Raw genomic sequence first — 20,969 nt, 5'->3', positions numbered from 1 at the left:
CATCTTCCTTACCCCTTCACCCATCCCGGTTATTAACAAAATGAAGGAAATTTTCCCCGACGACACGACTCTGCCTGCCAGGACACCGCTTCACCACCCTCCTCCGCCTCAGGCTTGAGACGAGCCCGCCTAACAGCCCCCAGAAGGGCTGCGGGGCCGGCGCTGAGCTCCTCTTCGCCCGCCTCAGCTTCCCTCACGGTGCCGACCGTTACGGGCCGAACCTTCCAGAACGGCCGTTAACGGGTGCAAGGTTACCGTCCACTTCCCTCCCCCCCCCCCCGCCCGCCCCGGTACAACTTCCCCCTCCTCTCCACCCCGACGTGTCGGCGGGCACGTCCTCCACCGTGGCGACCCGCCCGCCTCACGTCAGCCGCCCGGCCCCTACTTAAGGCAGAGGCCGCCTCCCCTCCCCGCCGTTACAGCCGCCGCCGCGCTTGCTTGAGGACGCTCGGTAAGTGCCTTCACGGGTTGGGGGAAGGAAGGGGGGAGGGCGTCGCTGGCCACCAGCCCCGGGGGGGACTCGGCCGAGCGGGCGGCGCCGAGCGGACTACCGTCCGCTCGGCGCCGCCCGCTCGGCCGAGTCCCCCCCCGCTTGGGTCGAGGAGCTGCCGGGCGCAGCCCTGGACTTGAGCCCGCCGCCGCGTTGGGTGCTGTGTGGAGAGGCACCACGCCCTGCTCGGGCCGCCTTGTGCAACCGGCGTGATTTCCTCACAACCCCCCCTTCTCCTCCTTGAGGTTCCTGCGTGCTCCCTCCGCCGACTTCAAGCCTGTGTGAATGGATGTGGCCCCAGGGAGCTGCCTGTTGGGAAGGGTGCTGGGAGTGACCCTGCAAAGGGCTGTGAGGATGGGCTCAGGGCTGCGTTTGGAAAAAGAGCATTTAATATACCACCCCGGCTGCTGGCTTCCCCCTAACCTGCTTCTTTCAGGGGAATAGCACTCTGAAAACAAAAATTTTGAGTGTGACTGAGAAATGCTGGAGTGGGTGCTCCTCACCAGCCCGGGACATTGAAGTGCTTATAGTGCAAAGGGAGAACCTGGCACACGGAGAGAGCGTGCACTATACTGGGCCACACTTAGGAGACTACTGCGAGTGAAAACTGATATATCTTGGTTAACTTTTTCTAAATATGGGCACTGCTGGCTTCCTGTCCCTCCTCCCCTCCCAACCTCGCAGCCCTTATGTGCTTTGCCAACGCTGCCTGGCCTTTCCTGCTCTGAACCAGTTGCTGCCTGTTTAGCACTAACTTTAAAATCATGTTGTGTCTATACTTGCATCCATCTGCAAGGCTGCCCCTGCCTCGGGCTCTTCAGGCAAGGCGGAAGTGTGCAACACCACCTGGGAAAGCATCGTGTTGGCTTCTGCAAGGACACTGGGGTGAAAGCACCATACTCCATCATCATTGTGGCATTTCAGTACACCTGTGGCTGTCAGATCAGAAGCCATATAACCAGGCTGCCATGTAGCTGGTAGCTAAAAAACTGAGAGCAGGAGAGGTGGTAACACCAGACTCTAGACATCTTAATTCAAAACTTTGCAGTTTCACTTTAAAATAAATCCATAAAGTTGACTTTGAGGATCACACACTGTGCTTAAGAAGGGCTTCCCTAAGTGTTGTACAACTTCAGCTCTGGGAAGGCTTCAGGGCACGGAGTACCAGTTTTTCAGGGCAGTAGAATGGAGATTGCCAGATCATGCTGTGCTTAGAAGTACTAAAATGGCGTCCTTTACCTAAATCTAATATGGATGGTCATTTAGAACATTCTACTAATGCTGCTGGAGTGCCACCCAGCTATATAATCAACGGTTCTCAGGCAGTATTTGAGGGAAAACTATAGCAAGCTTAAACAGTGCATTGCCATCAATAATTTGGGTTTTTTTATTATTTTGCTGCATACAGGCAGTACTGCCAGATGTTTTAGGCATGTGATTTAGATCCCTTTTCTTATCATCCTGGAATAAAGTCAGTCTTGCTTGATACAAATATTCTGGTATTAGTAAAAGCTCCAAAGCCTGGAGAAATAATCTGTTGCTTTCCTTGCAGCAGTGCACCATGTCTGTCAAGGATCAGCTCATCCACAATGTTCACAAACAGGAGCAGAGTCATCCCCACAATAAGATCAGTGTGGTTGGTGTGGGTGCAGTTGGAATGGCCTGTGCTATCAGCATCCTGATGAAGGTAAGTGTCATGCTTGGGATGAAGCAGCACAGTTGCGACTATTTGAGGCCTAGAAGAGGGACAAAAAATAATCTCCCTTATTAGACTAATTGAGCTAGCACAGAAGATGAACTTTTGGTTGTCCATTCTTTTCTTTGGGCCTGAAATGAAGCAGCAGTCTTCAAGCAAGAGAACAAATAGCTGTAGCTCTTATAAACCAAGTTTATCCCAGTATCAGATAGAACATGCTCTGTGTATCATTTTGACTTGAAAGCTGCATTTACCTTTGAATGACTTCCAAAATCCCTTCTCAGAACTGAGGCATCACTTAGTCTGAAGCAGAGAGTGTGGTGGAATACTTCTTTGCAGTGTGGACTGGAAAAAGTGGTCCTAGACACTCTGAATGACTTGTCCTCTGCCTTGCATTATTATATTGAAAATGCTGTGTTTAACATCAGGCTTGCTTTTCTTAACTGTAAAACAGGTTGTTTATGAACAGCTGTTAAGTTATTCTTTATCATTATTATGCTAAATTGTACAACTATTCCACACAGAATGTGGACATGAAAAGTACAAAACTAACTCAATAAAGTGGATATCGCAAAGACTTAATTTAAGTACTCTGCTTTGGAACAAGTAAAGTGATACAGATAAGCAAAATTGCTTAAATAGATCACTGCTTTTAAAACACTTGTAACTTCACAAATCGGATACTTGAGCAAAGAGGCAATAAACTTACTATTTAATCTTGGTCTCTTGTAGGACTTAGCTGATGAACTTGCCCTTGTTGATGTTGTGGAAGACAAGCTCAGAGGAGAGATGCTAGATCTGCAGCATGGCAGCCTCTTCCTTAGAACACCAAAGATTGTCTCTGGCAAAGGCAAGTAGTTGGCTCTAATGTGCTTGTTGTTTCCAAATGAAGATAGCCACTTCAGATCTCAAACTGGTCATCCAAGTCTAGCACTTAGCCTGTCGTTATAGTTGTTAGGAGGAAAGCTCACTTCACTTCTGATCAGCTGATAATGTTTCATATACATTGTTAAGGCCAGTCCAACTAGGAATCCTCTGTTCCAGAGTTCATCGCTTAGTATAGAAAGAAGAATTTCTCAAGTACTTCTGCATCTTTGAGAATTTTATTTCACAGCCAGTTAGCCTGGAATGTGTTACTGCTTCTTGGCTATAAATATGTGACAGCTTTACATTTAGTGGCAACCTGACTAGGGCAAATGCTAGTCATCTCATACCTTAGTTAATGTGCAGCTCCAGTGGCCACAGGTAGTAGGTTATCAAGGCAGAGCATTCTTCCTTTTCTACAAAGTACTGGCACTGGATGCCATACTGACAGCTACCCCATACCCATCTGTGCCTGAGAAGTATGTAATACCATTGCCCAATTCTAGATGTTAAAATTCTGACATGCCCTTAAGGTTGCCACTTGTGGCAATGAAAAAACCCTTAACTTAAAAAACCCCTTAACTTTCTAGAGAAGCAAAGTCTAGGGTAACAATTACCAGGAGAATTTCAGCACCCTCCAACTTGAGAATTTTAGATATCAATACTGAAAGGAACTGAGAACTCCTCTTCTGAACCGTGTAGAAAGAGGTCATATTTGACACAGCCTTTTGTTTGCAGATTACAGTGTCACTGCACACTCGAAGCTGGTCATTGTCACTGCTGGTGCCCGTCAGCAAGAAGGAGAGAGCCGCCTTAACTTGGTCCAGCGCAACGTGAATATCTTCAAATTCATCATTCCCAATGTTGTTAAATACAGTCCTGACTGCAAGCTGCTTATTGTCTCAAACCCAGGTTTGTCTTGTGTTGCCTTAACAAGAGGATTTGTTTTAGAGAACAGTGTTTTCTCCAGTAAGGTGGCATTAGTGTACTACTATGACCAAGCATAGGCTTTTAGAAAACACACCACACAACCACATAGCAAGAAGTGTCATCTTCCCTTTTCACACTCAGCAAGCTGGTCCTCTGAGAAATAAACCAAATTGCCTCCAACTTGGGTATTCAGTTGCATTTTAAGTGATCTTTAGCATAGGACACAGGAAGGGGCACTGATAATTGCATGCGTAGCAGAAACAGCCTCTCAGTTCTGCCTTTAAAACAGTCATTTTGTTAGTCCACTGCAGGTCTTGGTGATGGGCATTACTTTATTCTCTATTCCACATAACCAGTGTGCAGATAAAATCCTACAGATGAACGGAAGATACTATTGTAGTTATCAAACTGCTCACAAGTGGCACTTGTTATCCTCCCTGTTCTACTTACAGTGGATATTTTGACCTATGTGGCCTGGAAGATCAGTGGTTTTCCTAAACACCGTGTTATTGGTAGTGGCTGCAATCTGGACTCTGCCCGTTTCCGCCACCTCATGGGAGAAAGACTGGGCATCCATCCTCTGAGCTGCCATGGATGGATTGTTGGAGAGCATGGAGATTCCAGTGGTAAGGGTGAAATCCAGCTGGCTGTTACACAGAACTTTTTCTGATAGTTTGTTTGCAAGAAAAATCTCCAAAAGCTATAGCAAAACCTTGCTCAAAAACCTTTGCACTGCAAGCATCTTAAGAGTGCAAGTCCACCTTTAAGTCATCTGCTGCATAGAGAAACCCTAGATGATCTATATTTGACCTGAGTTACTCTGCTTGGAAAAGGTCATTACTGTAACCTGAGGAGGCTAAAAATTTCTAGGCTAAGTTGTTCCCATAACTCTCCAAAAAAACAAACTGAAGAAGCAAGAGGGTTGAGTTCTCTGCAAGGGACTCCCAAAAATCTGCACTATACCTACTGGTAGTCACTCAGTTGTCTTTACTGGCATCTCTTGATTACTTCAAGATCTATATATAGGAATTGAAGTGCAGAGGGAAGTCTAGAGGACAGGAGAAAGCAACTTTCTCCTTACTTAACCTCTGCTTTCTCTAGCAGCACCAGAGCAGTACTGTCTGCTTCCTGACACTCAGGAGGACTCATTTGGAGTAAATTCCTATTTTGAGCAACCTTTGCAAAATACAGAGTTACTGTCATTTTAGTTCATGTTGTCTCAGTGGTTTGCTTTAGTAAAGATATAGTCAAATGTTGTGACATCCTGTATAAAGAAAGGTGCTTCTATGCTCCTAGGTTCTCGGCCTGCAATTTAGATTGGTCTCATAGGTCATACTATATTTAAAGTCCTATCTAAATCGTAGTGACATGTGTGTTGCAGATTAATCCAACTATATCTTCTGTTAACTGTTAATTTGAGGAGGACAAAACTAAGTTTTCTTATGAGATAATTAATCTATGTGCAACTCTCAGTACCTGTCTGGAGTGGAGTGAATGTTGCTGGCGTCTCCCTGAAGGCTCTTCATCCAGACTTGGGAACTGATGCAGACAAGGAACACTGGAAGGATGTCCATAAGCAGGTGGTGGAGAGGTAAATACTGATTTTTTTTTTTTTTTTTTACTTTTTTTTTCTTCCTGTAAGACCTGTATTGCCTCTGAACTGCAGTATCTGTATCTGGTTTCATAATACCATAGCCCAAAACAAATGTCAAGATGCAGACATCACAGAACTTGAAATAATATTTTAAGGAATAATGTAGATTTGGCAGAGTTAGTTTTTCATGGTTAGTGAACTTCAAATTAGGAAAGTGCTTTAACTTCCAACTTTCCAGTATAACTGTGGGGAGTAGTGTAAAATGGAAATAGAATTCTTCACTGCTGAGTTAATTTCAGTCCTGTCGGCAAATCAGTCAAGCTTCTAATGTCTCCCAATTGATGAAGGCACCCCCAAAAGCCCTTCTTACAAACTTTAAATATTTCAGTTGATACTTCTTGGTTTTTAATGAGTAACTTTGTCTCTGCAGTGCCTATGAGGTCATCAAACTGAAGGGGTACACATCATGGGCTATTGGACTTTCTGTGGCAGATCTAGCTGAAACTATTATGAAGAATTTGAGGAGAGTGCACCCGATCTCTACAATTGTTAAGGTAAGCAGCCCCTTTTTACTAACTATTGTCCTACTGAAAACTAAAAACCTTGGGAATGCTGAAGAGCAGTGATAACTTTCTAGTTTAACTTCAACTAAATTTAGTTGAGTGTTCCCAATAGGATATTCTATAAAATACACAGACATACATGAATTCTAGCCTAACTATTCCCTTACCTACTTTTCAGGGCATGCATGGAATAAAAGAAGATGTGTTCCTAAGTGTTCCTTGTGTACTGGGCAATAGTGGCATTACTGATGTAGTGAAGATGATCCTAAAACCTGAAGAAGAGGACAAATTAAGGAAGAGTGCAGATACACTTTGGGGGATCCAGAAGGAACTACAATTTTAAATCTGCTCTAGTAGTTCACTCTTTGCAGTTTAACAGGTTTAGTGGTTTGTCTTGCATTGCTCTTCCGAAGTAGGTCAAATCTTTCAATGTATGTATCTCAACTAGAACACACGAAAAGCTCAAATCTGAACAAATGTTTCCTGAAGATAGCATTAAAAGACTATTCTAGGGTTTTCCCTGTTCAGACACCTGTGTTCTTAGCCAGAGCTAGATAACTTAGTCTTGTACAGTGAAGTGGTGTGACTGAAATCCAGCACTCAAAGCAGCACTGCCTAGAAAACCCTTTGCCTTTTCCTCATCTTGTTTAATGTTGGTTCAGAACAATAAGTAACTAATTATAACACAATGTGAAACCAAAGACTATTTTCTTGCAGTTAAAGGATTGTCAAGCCAATTGACCAACCCTCTCTGCTGGCTCAATAGCTTAAATATTTCACTGTTGGTAGGTCCAAATATATTTTCCTAACAGTGCTTTAGAATTTTTGTGTATACAGTTGTTTTGTTGGGTTTTTTTTTAGAGAACCTTATTTTTGTGTACTATATCAGCCTAGGTGCGAGTTTGTCTCCTGAGCATGTTTAAAAACATTAAGGTTTCTGTATACAACAAGACAGTGACTGTCCAACTGTAGTACCAGCTCCAACACTGAATAAACCACAAACTGTTACTTCTTTCTCCTTGTTTTTCTTTATAGGGCTTTCTCTCTAAAATGCAGCTCCACTTGCAGCCATCTAAATCGAACAATAATTTCTTCAGTCACACTTACACCTCACCTGTGTAATAAGGTTATGTGTGCAGCTACTCTGTTATAGGCCCCAGGTATTTATGTAGTATACAGTCTCAAGGGAGGAATGAAAAAACAGAAGTATTTAAGTACTCAGAAGTTAAGCTTGATGCCCCTATTAATGCAGAGAAACAGGCTCTACTGCCATTGCTAGAGTGGAGAAACAATGCAACAAAGGGAAGTGTCTTCCTTACCTGTACACCCAAAAATGCATGTAGGAAGAAATCTTTCCACATCCAAGTATTTGACATCCATAAAAAGTCAACTTGCTGCTGAGCACAAAAGCATCGCCTCTGGAATAGCAGCCACACATAGAAACAATGACCAAAGTTACTCCTCAAAGCAAGTTAGATAAGGAAGAACTAACTATCTTCTGTCATTAATATTTTAAAACAATATACCTCATTACAATGATGAGGGAAAGGTCTTATTCTTAGCTTTTTCTAACATTAGGACACAGTATGTAGCTTAACACAAAAACTGATCACCAGGTTAAGTCCAGGGTAGATTTTTAATATGGACTGCAGCTGGTGATACTTCTCAGAACAAAGTATTTCATAATAAGCTGAAAGTGCTCATGAAGCAACTTCAGTAATTAAGGAAAAGCTGTAGCTACTGTACTGCTTTCTCTTCTATCCACATGACAAAAATGGCACCTGGAAAGACAGCACATAGCAATAGTGACTATGAATTGTCATGTTTTATGCTAATGACCGAAAGATGGTATGAAGGCATTTTCAAAGCCTTCAGAAGATGCACAGGACTTGACTGACTGACAATTTTTGTTTCATGAAGTCTCACCCCAGCTTTTTAATATGAATTCCAGCCTCCTCAGATCCAATGGTAACATCAAAAGCCTTAAGACAAATGCTCAGTTTTGAGCCACACTGATTACTGCACCAAGACCAAGAAACTTCAGTTTTCAAGCTAGCTTTGCAGAGGCAGTCTACAAAAGCAAATGGACAAGGACAGCAGCACCATGAATCCCTACAGCACTCCCAACTGGGAGATGCTCTGTATAACATACCCTCTTTTGCAGACAGTGCAGTGTTTAACCACTGGCTCTGTCCAATGCTTCCTGTGGCATTCTGGTGTGTAGTGTTTTCTGCCTGGCAGGTAGTACAACACCAAATGTAGCAGACTGTCTTTTGCCTAGCATTTTCTGGTGGAAAAATGCAGTATACATCAAGGCTTCTTAAGGCACCATAAGGTATACTCCACTATGACCGTGATCTGATAGTAGAACAGGCAAGTCAATGTAACAGTTGCTAGGCTCACTTCAAGAAAACAATCCTTGGTTGTCAACAGCTAGGTCAAACAGCAGGGCCTTGAAATTCTGAATTTTCAGTCTTTACTGGTCATAACAAAGGTTAGTTACACCAAAACATGAATTTTTCCAGTTCAGGATACTAAAAAGTCTTCCAAATCTCAGAAGTAAAGTGAAAGTATGGTTAAGCTGACACGGCATAAGCCAGGCCTGTTTGTAAAGCACGCACATCATACACAGTTCTGTAGAGGAAGAAAATATGCAACAAGTTTTATTCAGCGTAAGTCCACCAGCACAAAGATTACAGGAGATAGAAAGTGCATTAATAAAAGCTAGTCTTTACCAAAAAGAAAATATATTATTGATTCAAAATATCTTACACTTGAATGATGTAATAACTTATTCTGGGCACCTACTGATTAAGAGAAATATTAAGAGAATGGCTGCTTCATAAGGAAATCTAACTTCCCAGTTAAAGTCTGAGAATTTAGTAGAGATCACTGAGTCCAGCAGTCTTCCTTGCTTTCTGCATTAATGCCCTCAGTTGGAACTGCTTGCGAGACAGAAGACGTACATGCTGCAGAAAGAAAAGAAGGACAGCTGGCTATTGGGAAAGTTTTGATACGATCTTAATTATATTGCAATTCAAATTTTCAAAGCATGACATATTCTATGACCCAAACGGGATGTTACTTTTTTGGAAACACGAAATGCATTAGTCTACTAAATGGCATTTTCTTGGCTTAAAATGACCTGCAGATAGCTGCCAAATGCAATATACTATAGTATATTTTTTGTGATTTTAATTATTAACTCTGCACATATTCTTATCAGAGAGAAAAGTAGTAATATGTACTCCAAGGTGAAGTCAGATGAATGCACTTCCCATAGGGCAGAGAACAGTTTTTTTAACAGCAGATAACCAGAACTAGCAAGCTACATAAGAAGGAAATAATAAGTCTCTAAGTCCTGCATTGTACATAAAAGCAAAGCTTAAGTGGTAACTTGGGGTGAACCTCAACTGTGAGAAAAAGGAAGGACTGGTAACTCATTACCCAGTGGCCCCACTACAGACTATTGACACTTCTGCACACTAATCCTTCCAGATTCAATGGCAACATTAATTACTCTGACATACACATTTTGTGTAGTTTTATTCCACGTTAAAAAGTGTTTTTAATCTTTTCGAAATAACAACAGACCTGTTTTTACTTCATGTGCCATCAACATGCACATAAGTTCAAAACAAAGGAAGATTATTAGGTCAGACATCATGAAAACTTTAAGCATTAAGGACAGCAAAGAAAGGGAACAAATTGTCTAAGAGAGTCTCTGCTAGAGACACAAAACTAGCTGGCTTTCTTTTTCCCCCCCCTGCAATCCTAACACTCCACTGGCTGCCTCAGCACAGGCATCCATAGACTGCAAGTGAAAAGCTGTTTGAGTATTCCCATCACCCTTAAAGTTAGTTTATCCAGAATTAGGATGCAAGCCCAATGGAAAGCTTATGCTGACATTGTTGCACCCTAATGATAAATGACTTCCTATCTACAATGCTTTTAAAATTGGTCTTTTATCTTAATTCTGAAATTCCTCTTTTAAAATTTATGTTTCAACATGTAAGTATTCACGTTCTTACAGGATCCTCTTCAGTGAAGAGATCACTAACATTAATAAGCTGAACAAAAGAGTTTGAAGTATTTTTTAAACGTATTTAAAATGCACATCTTAAAAACATCCCAAGAAACCTACCTTTAAAAAGACATCTAGATCTATCACTCCACGTCTCAATGCTTCCCCAAGGTAGAAGATGGTGTCTTCAATTGCATTTTCCTCTGCATATAAGTTCAGGATCTGCTTGTAAAGTGGTGCTGTAGGAATAATAACTTCATCTATGTCATTATTTTCTGACTGACTTTCCATTTTCTCTAAGGCAGAACTGAGCTCCTCATCCTTCTTCTTGAGAAGTTCAATGTTCTTGTCAACTTCAGCCTAAAAACAATTAAGATATTTATTTCTTTGGTCTCAAGAGGTGAATGTCTTCTTGTGATACAACTGTCAAGATGAAAGATTTTTAGACATGCCAGTTGATTCTTTACTTCTCTACTCATCTCTATTATGATTTTCACAAAAGAAAGAGCTACCAATCTATAGATTTCGGATTCTTTCATTTTAAAAAAGTAAAGGCTGTTTTAGATAATGTCAATCCATTACCAATTTGTAATTGTAGGGAAGGCATACTAACAGTCTAAGTATTTTGAAGGTGCCATGTAAGGAAAAATAACCCTTTAAACTAGCTAAAGAGAATAAAAGCAAAGCCAAAATAATTAGTTTCTTTGGAAATGTGTCTTTTGGAGTAAGTTCCTGTGTAAGTTTGCTGAGCGTGGATCAAACACGTAACTGTATTGACAAGAAACAAAATATGCTGGCTTTACCCACTTAATGGTAACTAATTTAACTACATCTGTACGAGATGTACCTCCTTTTGCTACTTTTGAATTTGCCTCCTGATATTTTTGATGTCCCACAGCTAACACTGGAATAGACTGTACACCACTGTGTTTTTCCTCACATTACTCAAAGCCGTACAGACTATTATATTACAGTCTCTCTGGTCCCACTGTCTTTTTTCCAGACTGAAGTTCTAGCTTACTTAGTCATGTTTCATACAGAAGCTGTCTGATATGCTGGGTCATCCTTCTTGCCTTTGCATCAAACATCTACAGTTCTATTATGTCCTTTCCTTCCAAGATATGAAAGACTAGAATTAAACACAACGTTTTAAGGGGGCACATCATAGATTTATACGGTGACATAATGGTATCCCCTGTTCTCTAGTCCTGATTAATAATTTCTAATTATTTTTTTAAACCATATCTGAGCACTGAGCTGATTTCAGAAACTGCTCATCAATCCCCAAACCTTACTCCCAAGCAGTAATGCAAGGAGCAGATGGACTAAGCAGATGATGTCAGGGCTTAATGAAAAACTGCAGGAATTTCTGAGCATACCGAGTAGGAGAGACTCTTGTCTGGGAAAGGGAAAGTCTGCAGGTTATACAAGAAGGCTGTGACTAAAATTAGCATCTCTGCACTAAGACACGAAAATGTTTTCCAGTGCTGCTGTTACACATAATTATCCAGAAACTGAGACACAATTATGAAATAATCTCACACCACTGACAACTTTCACAGGGAGATGGGGAAAAAAGAATACTGTTCCTCTGCTACTGAACAATGACATTTGTAAGATACATGCAGGACAATGCATCTTACGGTCACTGATATTTCTGACTTGCTTCAGTCTGAACACATGCACCTCAATTGTGAAAGAGAATATATATTTAAAAAGCAACACAATGGAAGGATTGATATTTCTATCATGCTTAATAATGAATTAATTACTTGCTTCTGTTCACTACTAGGACTCAGATACAGAGCAGTGTTTCATCTCGGCTTACCACTTCTTGATCCAGGCGAGTTACCATCTCTTCCAGTTTCTGGTGTCCTTTCTTCAGGTCCTCTTCTGTCCGTTTCAAGGCATTGAGTTCAGCTTGTGCACGATCCATTTCTTCTTTCATCCGCCATCTCAGTTTATCACTGACTGCTGAAATAAGGGAAGCTCGAATGGTATCCTCGCTGATAGTTCCATCTCTACTGGGTCCTGCACAAGAAAATTCATAAGCATAAAATTAACTCTGTTCTGCACTTAAAGCCAGTCTGAAAAAAGTGGCTAACTTGCTGTATGTACTTTAGCAATACAAGACAGTAAAATAAACTGGTTTCCATAATAATTTACAGCAGCAGTGAAGAGACCACACTGAGATTGAACACATTAAGATGTACACAAGCAAATTTAAGAGTATGCATCCATTCATTCACTTTATTATTCTCATATCCACAATCTTCCTTTAAAAATGGGCTGGCCATTTCCTCTGAAGTCTACAGTTGTTGCTAGTCTAAGTCCTTTTAAAGAAGAATAAATTTCTGGTAAACTCTACAGGAATTAATGGATACATGCATTCAAGCACAATTAATGTAATGGCTGGCTTCACACAGTGTATTTGCCTATAGGTACTCTGTCTTGAGGCTTGCCAATTACTGGTTTTGAAATTTTCTTTTTTTTTTTTTTCCTTCTTTTTTTTTTTTAAGATTAATAAAAATAGTTGAACACTAAGCTAACAAAAATAATTTCAATGAAAAAGATCTTAACTGCTGCCCTTTTATATTTATGAGGATCAAATAGCAGGGTCTGTTTAAGTGACAAATTACTGCACAGTATCAAGTGATTAAAAAGCTACAGTATGATCTAGTCTTTCCAATCATTTAGCCATCCTAGGGCACGTATGGGAGGGCAGTAAACAATCAGCATTAATATAGAACATTTGTTATTGAGGTAATCTTACTTTAACAAGCAACATTTATTGAAAGATTATAAAGCTGAGAGAGAAATACTAATCAATCATATTAGCATATGGTTTATAGATATGTTCTAGCAGACTAAGATCAGATGGCAGTCTTTTAGGTACATGTTCAGTGTTATACTGGGCCTACCATCTGTTTTTTTAAACTTCTGCAGCATGGTACTGTAATTGGAGCGGGATAGAGAGGAACATTGTTTAAAAAATTAGGTAGTGGCACCCACGAAGAAGCTGTAAAAATTCTCTCTGGATAAAATACTTCTTTGATGTTAGCCGAATAAAGAGTATTAGTCAAGCATACAGAGAGTCTGTGGAATTAGCTATACAATTTGATTCTAACAAAAGCGAGCATAGCTATTTTGGGTAAGTGTAAGACAAAGATGATGACATACAATTTGATTGCAGGTATACTAATTTGCCAGTTTCACTTGGTCCAGCGTGCTCAAAAACTCTGGGTAGTGATTTTAGTAGTAATCAAACAAACTACTGACCAATATTGTTCTAGTATTATATAACTAGCTTCTATAAATGATTGATGTTACAATTAAACCGCAACAGAGGCTGTAACTGAGTTAAAACAACAGAGGTTACTACCTTTTTTGATTGTTTTGATTGCTAAGTACAACTTGTAATTTCAGCTTATTAAATCACATTTCCGTGCAGCAATACTAGAAAATACAATAGAAGAAAAAAATTCTCTAATATATTTCATTAGTCCCTCTCCCTCTGAAGCACTAGAAGCTTTCACATTTAAGCCTGAATATTAGCATTGCTTTTGCAAATCAGCCTTTCAATGAGATTACCTAATTTCAAGTCTGTCACTAACACCTTTTTCAATAGAAAGGTAAGTGCTGTGTATCTGCAGACCAGGAAACTCAGGTTGCTCTAGAAAACGTGAAGTGGCTACTGGTTACAGAACTGTAGCCATATTTATCACAAGCCACTTCAGTCATTCTTCTATGAGAATAACTAGTGTCACAGTTTATCCATGCTTGTGCCTCATACCTTTTGGATCAGTGAAATTTCAATTGGCTTGTAACAACTACTAACAAAGCAAGTGCCTAAACTTTTATGGGTGAAATGTAGAGAGATTTGAAGTTCTGTAACTGGAAAGAAAATTTGCAAAAAGAAATTTTACCAGTATATCTTTTTATCCAGAGACAGTTATCAAAACCCTGAAGTTGTCGTGGCATTATGTACATCACCTTTCTCAGTACCCTAGATCTCAAAAAATTACAAAGTAAAAAAAATATTCATCAAGTCTCCTGTGAATCTTTCATAGCTAAAGACAAAACCATTAGCAGATCTTTTGTTTTTCCTCCCCAAAGGTTCAGGAAAGTGTCTCAAGTCAGCTGAAATCCAATCAACCTCTTTACCTTTTTTAATAATCACAGGCCCTCAGAAGAAGCAAAAGCAAACAAGCAACTCAAACCACACATTAATTTTGCCATTTAAACACAGTATTTCAAACATTGGTATTTTTAGAGTAAATTACACTAAGATGAACAGTGATAAATGTATTTTTTAATATGTTGTTGATAGTTCTCAATAACTAAATTACTATTGGCTAGAAATAAGATTACAATAATTTTACTACATTTATTCAGGAAAAGGGTGGGCTGTTTAGTGAAATTTTGACATTACAGTGTTCTTGGTTTAGGCTGGGTATCTTCCTGATAACCAGCAACAATCCAGAACACAGTTTAAAAATCTAAACTCTGCCTTTAGAAACAAGCATCTGAATGGAAAAATTAACAATTTTCTGTTAGACCATCATTATTAAAAAAAAAAAAAAAAAAAAAAAAATTCTATTTGGAGCATCTGTTGGTACTGTTACACTAACAAATGCAAACTGTTGTTGACAGGACTGCACACCTCAGAATCCTTAAAACATCCAGAGGATTTTTTGGACTTCTGCTGCTAACAGAACAAGATTGCATAAATTTATATCTCTTCCCTATGCTTTTTTCTCTATTCCTGTCCACAAAACCTACACTAAGCCAGGCATGTGGAAAAATAAAGCTATGCAAATGACATGAGAGGAACTATGGGGAGATGCACATCATGCTTACCAATACACCAGATTCTTCTAAAATTAGGAAAACATTAGATTTTGTTATGTAAGCACTTTACTTAAATACAAATTGCACCAGAATGTGTGTATTTTTTTAAAAATAAGCTAATTACTATTGGAAAAAAGAGACTGAATTATTAATCAACTGGTGCAAAGATAGCCTTATGAAAACCTAAATGTCCCAACACTTGATCTGATTTACAGTTCTGGCTTAAGCAATTCACTCTGTTGCCAGTCAACAAGGTAATTTTCAATATTTCGTTAACTATCTATTAGAATCAGCAACAGGAGCTGTCAGATGGCACCATGCACACAAACCCAGGAATTCATCATTGCTGCTTCTTATGAAAAGCAGAAAAGAACACTACTTTGTACACTGAGAAGTAAAACTTAAACCAAGTCAGTCAAACTATCTGGGACAAAGAGTTTATTCACTGTTTAGGACTTCCTGTTTAAGGCAGACAATTGTAAATATACATGTTCCAAATCAAAACAAAAAGGTCTGATTTCACTTCAAGAATAGCATCAGCATGATTTCAGTTACTGTTCACTTTACATAATGAATTATTCTCTAACACAAAGTCAGAACAGTCATCAGTTCTACACCACCCCACCCCCCCCCAATAGCGCTCACTCTGGGAGATTTTATACAAGGCTCACTGTAACAGTAAACTAGGACAGAGAAAAAAAATAAAATCACAATACAACTAACACAATGGAAGTTCACATAGAAATGCCAACAGACAGGAAAGAGGTCTTCGAACATATAAAGGATCATTTTAATATAGCTCAATTAGATTTTATGTATCTTCTTAAAGAGCATGAACCCTTAGCATTTTCTGTTACTTCCATAATTAGCCCAGCTTGGGGAAGATTGTATGGCACATAGCCACTAAATCCAGAGAGCACTGAAACCCTTAACCTTTACCAGGGAGAGTCTGGTTTCAGAAGTGACCATACATAATCATCAAACTAGTAACTGCATCAGAAAGGTAATTAATGGCAGATGATTGAACAGACAGAAAAACCCTGAAGGACTATTTAAAAAAAACAGCTATTATTAAAAACTCAAGCTACTCTGAACGAGTTTTTTCACTTAATTCAAACTAAGCTCACTATAGGAAACACCCCGCCACCACCCACACAAAACTCTAAAGCACCTGATATGCTCCTAAATAAACTATCACAATACACCATAGCCAAACAATCTGTATAGGAAATGAACATTTTCATTGTAAAGAAAAAAAAAATACTGTACTATAAAAAACCAAACAGTACTGTCAACACAGTGGATTATTAGAAACATGTTTGCATTTCATTTGGCACAGGAGATAAACCATATATAACAGGTGTATGACTTTTACCTAGCTGCATCAAATGTATCAGTCTAATGTTAAATTGCCACTACAAAATCTGACATTACAACATGGCATTAGATGATCTACCTCAGGACTTGAAGAGCCTTCTATGATATCTGGCAGATATTCCACCTCTGTTCATCTTCACTGGGGATGAAAATGAGGGAAAGAACTGAAATAGGACATATCTGCATTTTAAATTAACTCTCTACTACATAAAAGCAAAACTGGATCTGTTTGAGAAAGATGCTGCAGAAAGCCGATGCTCCCTAGAAAGGTTCTTATCACCTCGCTACACAAGGGCCAGTGGAGACCATTAATTCCCAAGGACCCAACTACAGCCCCCCAACACTGAGTACAGGTTGAGCTACTTAAGTAGGACAGCATCTTTTGCATGGTAGACACACATCACCTCAGAGCGAAGATAACCATTGAAATGGCCAACAACTTTCAGAGAAGACTTTTCTAATTCAGAAGGCTGAAAGAACTTGGACACAAAGAATGGGATCAGGCACAAGAAGAATATGAAATACAACTTACTATTGTTTCCAAATTCTGTAACAACAGAACAACTCCTCAAATATTTTAAGAGTAAAGTAGAAGCATCTACCTTCCCTTGCCAAGCTGTGAACTTGCTTTGTCCCCATGTGTGAATGAAAAATTCAAAACACACAGTTCTGGAGGGAAGAGTGTGTATAAATAACTGGGAGTTCACAAATGTGTTCTTCTTAATGAAGAACCTATGGAGACACTTCTACATCATGGTGCAAGAGACCACAAATGATTGATATTCTGAAAAAGGTCACAAACAAATCTATGTCCTTTGCACATAACTGCTCCAAAAGGACTATCATCCAACTAGAAAGTTACTGCACCAGCTTCCTACTTAACTAGATGACCTTTATCACTGGTTCTCAATCTGTTACACATACACTAAAAATGAGGTGCAGAGCAGAAACCAAGTTAGTGTATTTTGCCAGCAAAGGGCCAGGGAGCAGCAAACTGGAAAAGATACACATTAACACCCTAGACCTTGCTGCTGAAGGGAAGAAACAAGGAAATAACAAGTAGAGACTATTAAGAAGCAACAGTGAAGAGGCTAGAGAAGAACCTCAGTAAAAATGAAGCTCATTCCAAATGCATTGGAAACCTCTGCTTTAGATAGCTATGACTTTGTGAGTAAAGAAAGTATAGAATAAACCAAGTGAGTCCAGTAGATGACTAAATGAGGACAAAAGCATTGTTATAAACCATGACCATGAACAGAGCAACACACACAATCAAAAGTTACCTACAGTCAAAGGGTGACAAAGGTAGTTACATGCAGTATTCTTCAAAATACTCAGAGCACACACAATGCATTACACAAAACCAGGAATTTATCAAGTTCCTGACTGAATAAAATATAAGGCAAAGAACATAAAATGTATTTTATTCTTCCTTTGAATAACTTTTTTGACTGAAGATCAATACTTTGGAAGGACAGATTAAGAACAATACATTCCTCTTTCTATTTTCTTTCTTTACATATCAGTTATAGAGGGAAGCTTCACTTCAGAGCAATCCTTTCAAAGCTACTCACCAACAGTAGTCACAGGAGGCTGAGGAGGGTAGTACTGAACACTAGTGGTTGCTGGAAATGGAACACCACCCGTATAAGGATAGTTTGGGTAGCTGCTGTGACAAAGAAAGATATGCTAATGTTGTGTAACTATTTGTAAGATATCATCCATGTATATTATCTTTATATGTCACCATGTTAAACTGTTTTTTACATAATAAAATGTTTAAATTGCAGGCTAACTTATATTTTTTCTCTTTTCCTGTTCACATTAACATCTTCCACAATTTATATTTCTGGCATGATTTAAGGTGATACCATTTTATCTGAAACCCTATCTAGTTGTTACTGCCTGGTCAAGCATTTGGATCATTCCAAATTCTCTTCAATCTCTTAATCTTGCCATGCCATTTCCAACTTGTCATACGAAATCCCGAAAGCATCCAAAAGAAATTATTCTAGCTACAAATTCACAAAAAGCAATTTCAACTTAATAATTTTTAGTATGAGAATAGTTAACAAGATGACTGCTGAACTGCTTTATGCAAACCTAAAAATATTGTGCAAAATAAGATTGCAAGATGAAACTCCTCCAGAAATTCTCAGCCCTGCTCTGAAGGATGAAGGAAAGCGAAAGTATTCATTTGTTCCCTGAAACAATTGCAAGATGACATATGACATGACAGTCTATAAAACCTTTCTAAAATACATTTACTATCAACTGAAACAAGGACTCAAATTAGTCAGTACTAGACTGACAAACACCTGCATACAGCAGAGTATTAACCATGGCTATAAGTAAACAAAACGGTACAAAAAAACATGTAACATAAAAAATAAGCATATTCTGTGCCTTTCCAGATAATTGCAAGTTCAAAAGTTCTTAAAACCTTTCTGTTAATTCATAAATTATATTACTTTAAAAATAGTTCTTCTATCATTCATTTTTGTACAAACATTAAGAGCACTTTAAATAAACATGTTCAGGAGGAAAAAAGTTGCCATAAGAACTTATCAAAATCCCCATTTTTCACTTCTTAAAACATAACACCCCATGTTCCTAACGCTTAGAGGGTTTTAAGTGTTTTATTTTTTTTAAATCAAAATGTTATACACTACAGCAATTCCTCATATGGTCCTAACACAACATCAGAACGTAAGGATATTAATAATAAAAAGAATTAGTTATGATGTGAAAAAATGTAGGTACACACTAAGAGGCAGCAATCAGCATCTTACTATTTACTAAGACAGAACTGCAAGTCTTCTGGAAAAACTTCATTCCCAACTATTACACAATATACTTAAAAAGTCTTGTTTTGTATTAATAAAAAGCATTTAAAATAATTTATGCCCTTCAAATTCTCCTAGAGTGCTCTGAATTAAGTCCACATTTATGCTGGAGTGAAGGTTTGTATTAATCCAGCAATTGTTTTGTTCAATGTTTTGAGTTGCTAATTACCCCAAACAATAATAACAAAGCTCATGAACACCCCCAACTTGTAGGGGTACATTTCTTTCTGTATCATGTAAACATATCAACGTTATAAAAACTAATCCAATATATGAGTGAAGCAAGATAATTATCTGGGATTTAGGTAATAATTTTCAAAATATATTTATCACCCAGGTATATGGTATTTGAAGCAAGCAACACCAAGAAAGCTAAACCTTTCTCAAACTTTCTTTTGGCTATTGACAAGAATTCAGTCCTCACTTTTACAAAAAACTGCTAACACGATAATTATACAACAAATATACCACAAGAAAATACAATTAAGACTAGTTACTATTCAGTGAAACTATCATGAAAGTGATGATGGTTTAAAGGGGTTCTTACCTCGGGTTTGGAGTGCTTCCTGGTGGATAGTTAGATATTCCACCTGGAATGCCCGGCACATAGGAAGCTAAATAAAGTAATGATTTTATGTATTTTTACTTTTCAGAAGTTTAATATATATTAAGATCACATATATATTAAGCTGCAGTAAGATGGTTTTGAAAATATTATTGAACAATGCACACAGTATAACACAATGAAACAAGAGAAAGAGGTCATTCTATGGCCAAAACCCCTCAAAAACATGTACCCTGCGTCCTCTTACACCATCACTTCTCACAACACTCCCAGACATTTCCCATGCTGCTCCTCTGCAGCTTGGCAAGAGGGATACATGCAGATGTTTGCTGTGAGCTATCTCTGTGCCAACTGACCAACGCAGCTGTTTCCCCTCAAAACACATAAAGGACTAAACTTTAGTGGACCTTCCCTCCATGTATTGGCCAGTTAGAGAACTTCCTTTCTGTATAGAAGCACATTTTCACAAAATGCAGGCAATTTTTGCATTTCTGAAGATTCCACCTCTACCTATCAACTGTGGTTAAAATATTTTCAAGAGTATTTTGTTTGGAGGGAGAGTATGAGAACTGTAGTTGAAGTCAATTACACACTCCTTAGAACAAGTAGCTAGAACACCTTTCACTGCATATTTATTTTTTTCTTAAGCATTACTTTAAACTAACCACTGCATGGATAAAAATGGGTATTGATTTAAAAAAGCACAAGTAGTTGTACCAAGTAAAATGTGGATAGTTAAGAAAAAGTATCTGCAGCTAGGGAACTCAATAAAAATAGCATGTTATTAATGATGACAAACGTAAACAGCTGTCTCCGTTTTTTATAATAGCTGAAAAAAGAAAATAACCTATCAAATGCAGCCATTGTTCTCTAGTCACTAAAAAACAAGTGCATAATTTAAGTACCTTCAGAGTAGCTAGAATTCACAACAGTTGATTAGCTGTTTAACAATCCAACCATGTTCTTTATCCAGTAATTTCTGCTATTTAGAAGTTATACTTTAAAAATTTTTTTTATCAGCACATATAAATGTCTAAGGCTTTAACAGTCTCAGCCATTTTAAGTTCCTTCTTGGAACTCTGACAATTCTATTATAAAAATTATGTTTTGAATATATTTATTCCACATTTCTCGTAATTTTTAGGAATATTACATCAAATAGTTTGGTT

General features: G+C 38.6%; 2 protein-coding genes across 4 annotated transcripts in view; one reads left to right on the top strand and one right to left on the bottom strand.

The window, feature by feature from the left end:
* The first annotated feature begins 316 nt into the window (after window positions 1-316).
* On the top strand, window positions 317-7,145 carry LDHA (lactate dehydrogenase A). The gene is made up of 8 exons (XM_049820025.1): window positions 317-451; window positions 2,043-2,177; window positions 2,919-3,036; window positions 3,789-3,962; window positions 4,433-4,606; window positions 5,454-5,571; window positions 6,005-6,128; window positions 6,316-7,145. The coding sequence occupies exons 2-8, from the start codon at window positions 2,052-2,054 to the stop codon at window positions 6,478-6,480; spliced, it is 999 nt and encodes a 332-aa protein (XP_049675982.1). The 5' UTR covers window positions 317-451; window positions 2,043-2,051; the 3' UTR covers window positions 6,481-7,145.
* TSG101 (tumor susceptibility 101) overlaps window positions 7,056-20,969 on the bottom strand; it is a 23,730-nt gene continuing 9,816 nt past the window's right edge. Inside the window, exons 6-10 of one of the 3 annotated variants that reach the window (XM_049820022.1) lie at window positions 19,783-19,849; window positions 17,964-18,058; window positions 11,990-12,192; window positions 10,282-10,521; window positions 7,056-9,106 (exon numbers count right to left, since the gene is read on the bottom strand). In XM_049820022.1, coding sequence (XP_049675979.1) covers window positions 9,017-9,106; window positions 10,282-10,521; window positions 11,990-12,192; window positions 17,964-18,058; window positions 19,783-19,849 — 695 coding nt within the window. In that variant the 3' untranslated portion in view covers window positions 7,056-9,016. The remainder of the gene's footprint in view (window positions 9,107-10,281; window positions 10,522-11,989; window positions 12,193-17,963; window positions 18,059-19,782; window positions 19,850-20,969) is intronic. The other 2 variants (XM_049820023.1, XM_049820024.1) reach the window with 2 other exon arrangements.

This window comes from Accipiter gentilis, chromosome 17 (genome assembly GCF_929443795.1).
Source record: "Accipiter gentilis chromosome 17, bAccGen1.1, whole genome shotgun sequence".
NCBI lineage: Eukaryota > Metazoa > Chordata > Aves > Accipitriformes > Accipitridae > Astur > Astur gentilis.
The sequence above is the reverse complement of the archived record's forward strand: the minus strand, read 5'-3'. Positions and strand labels throughout refer to the sequence as shown.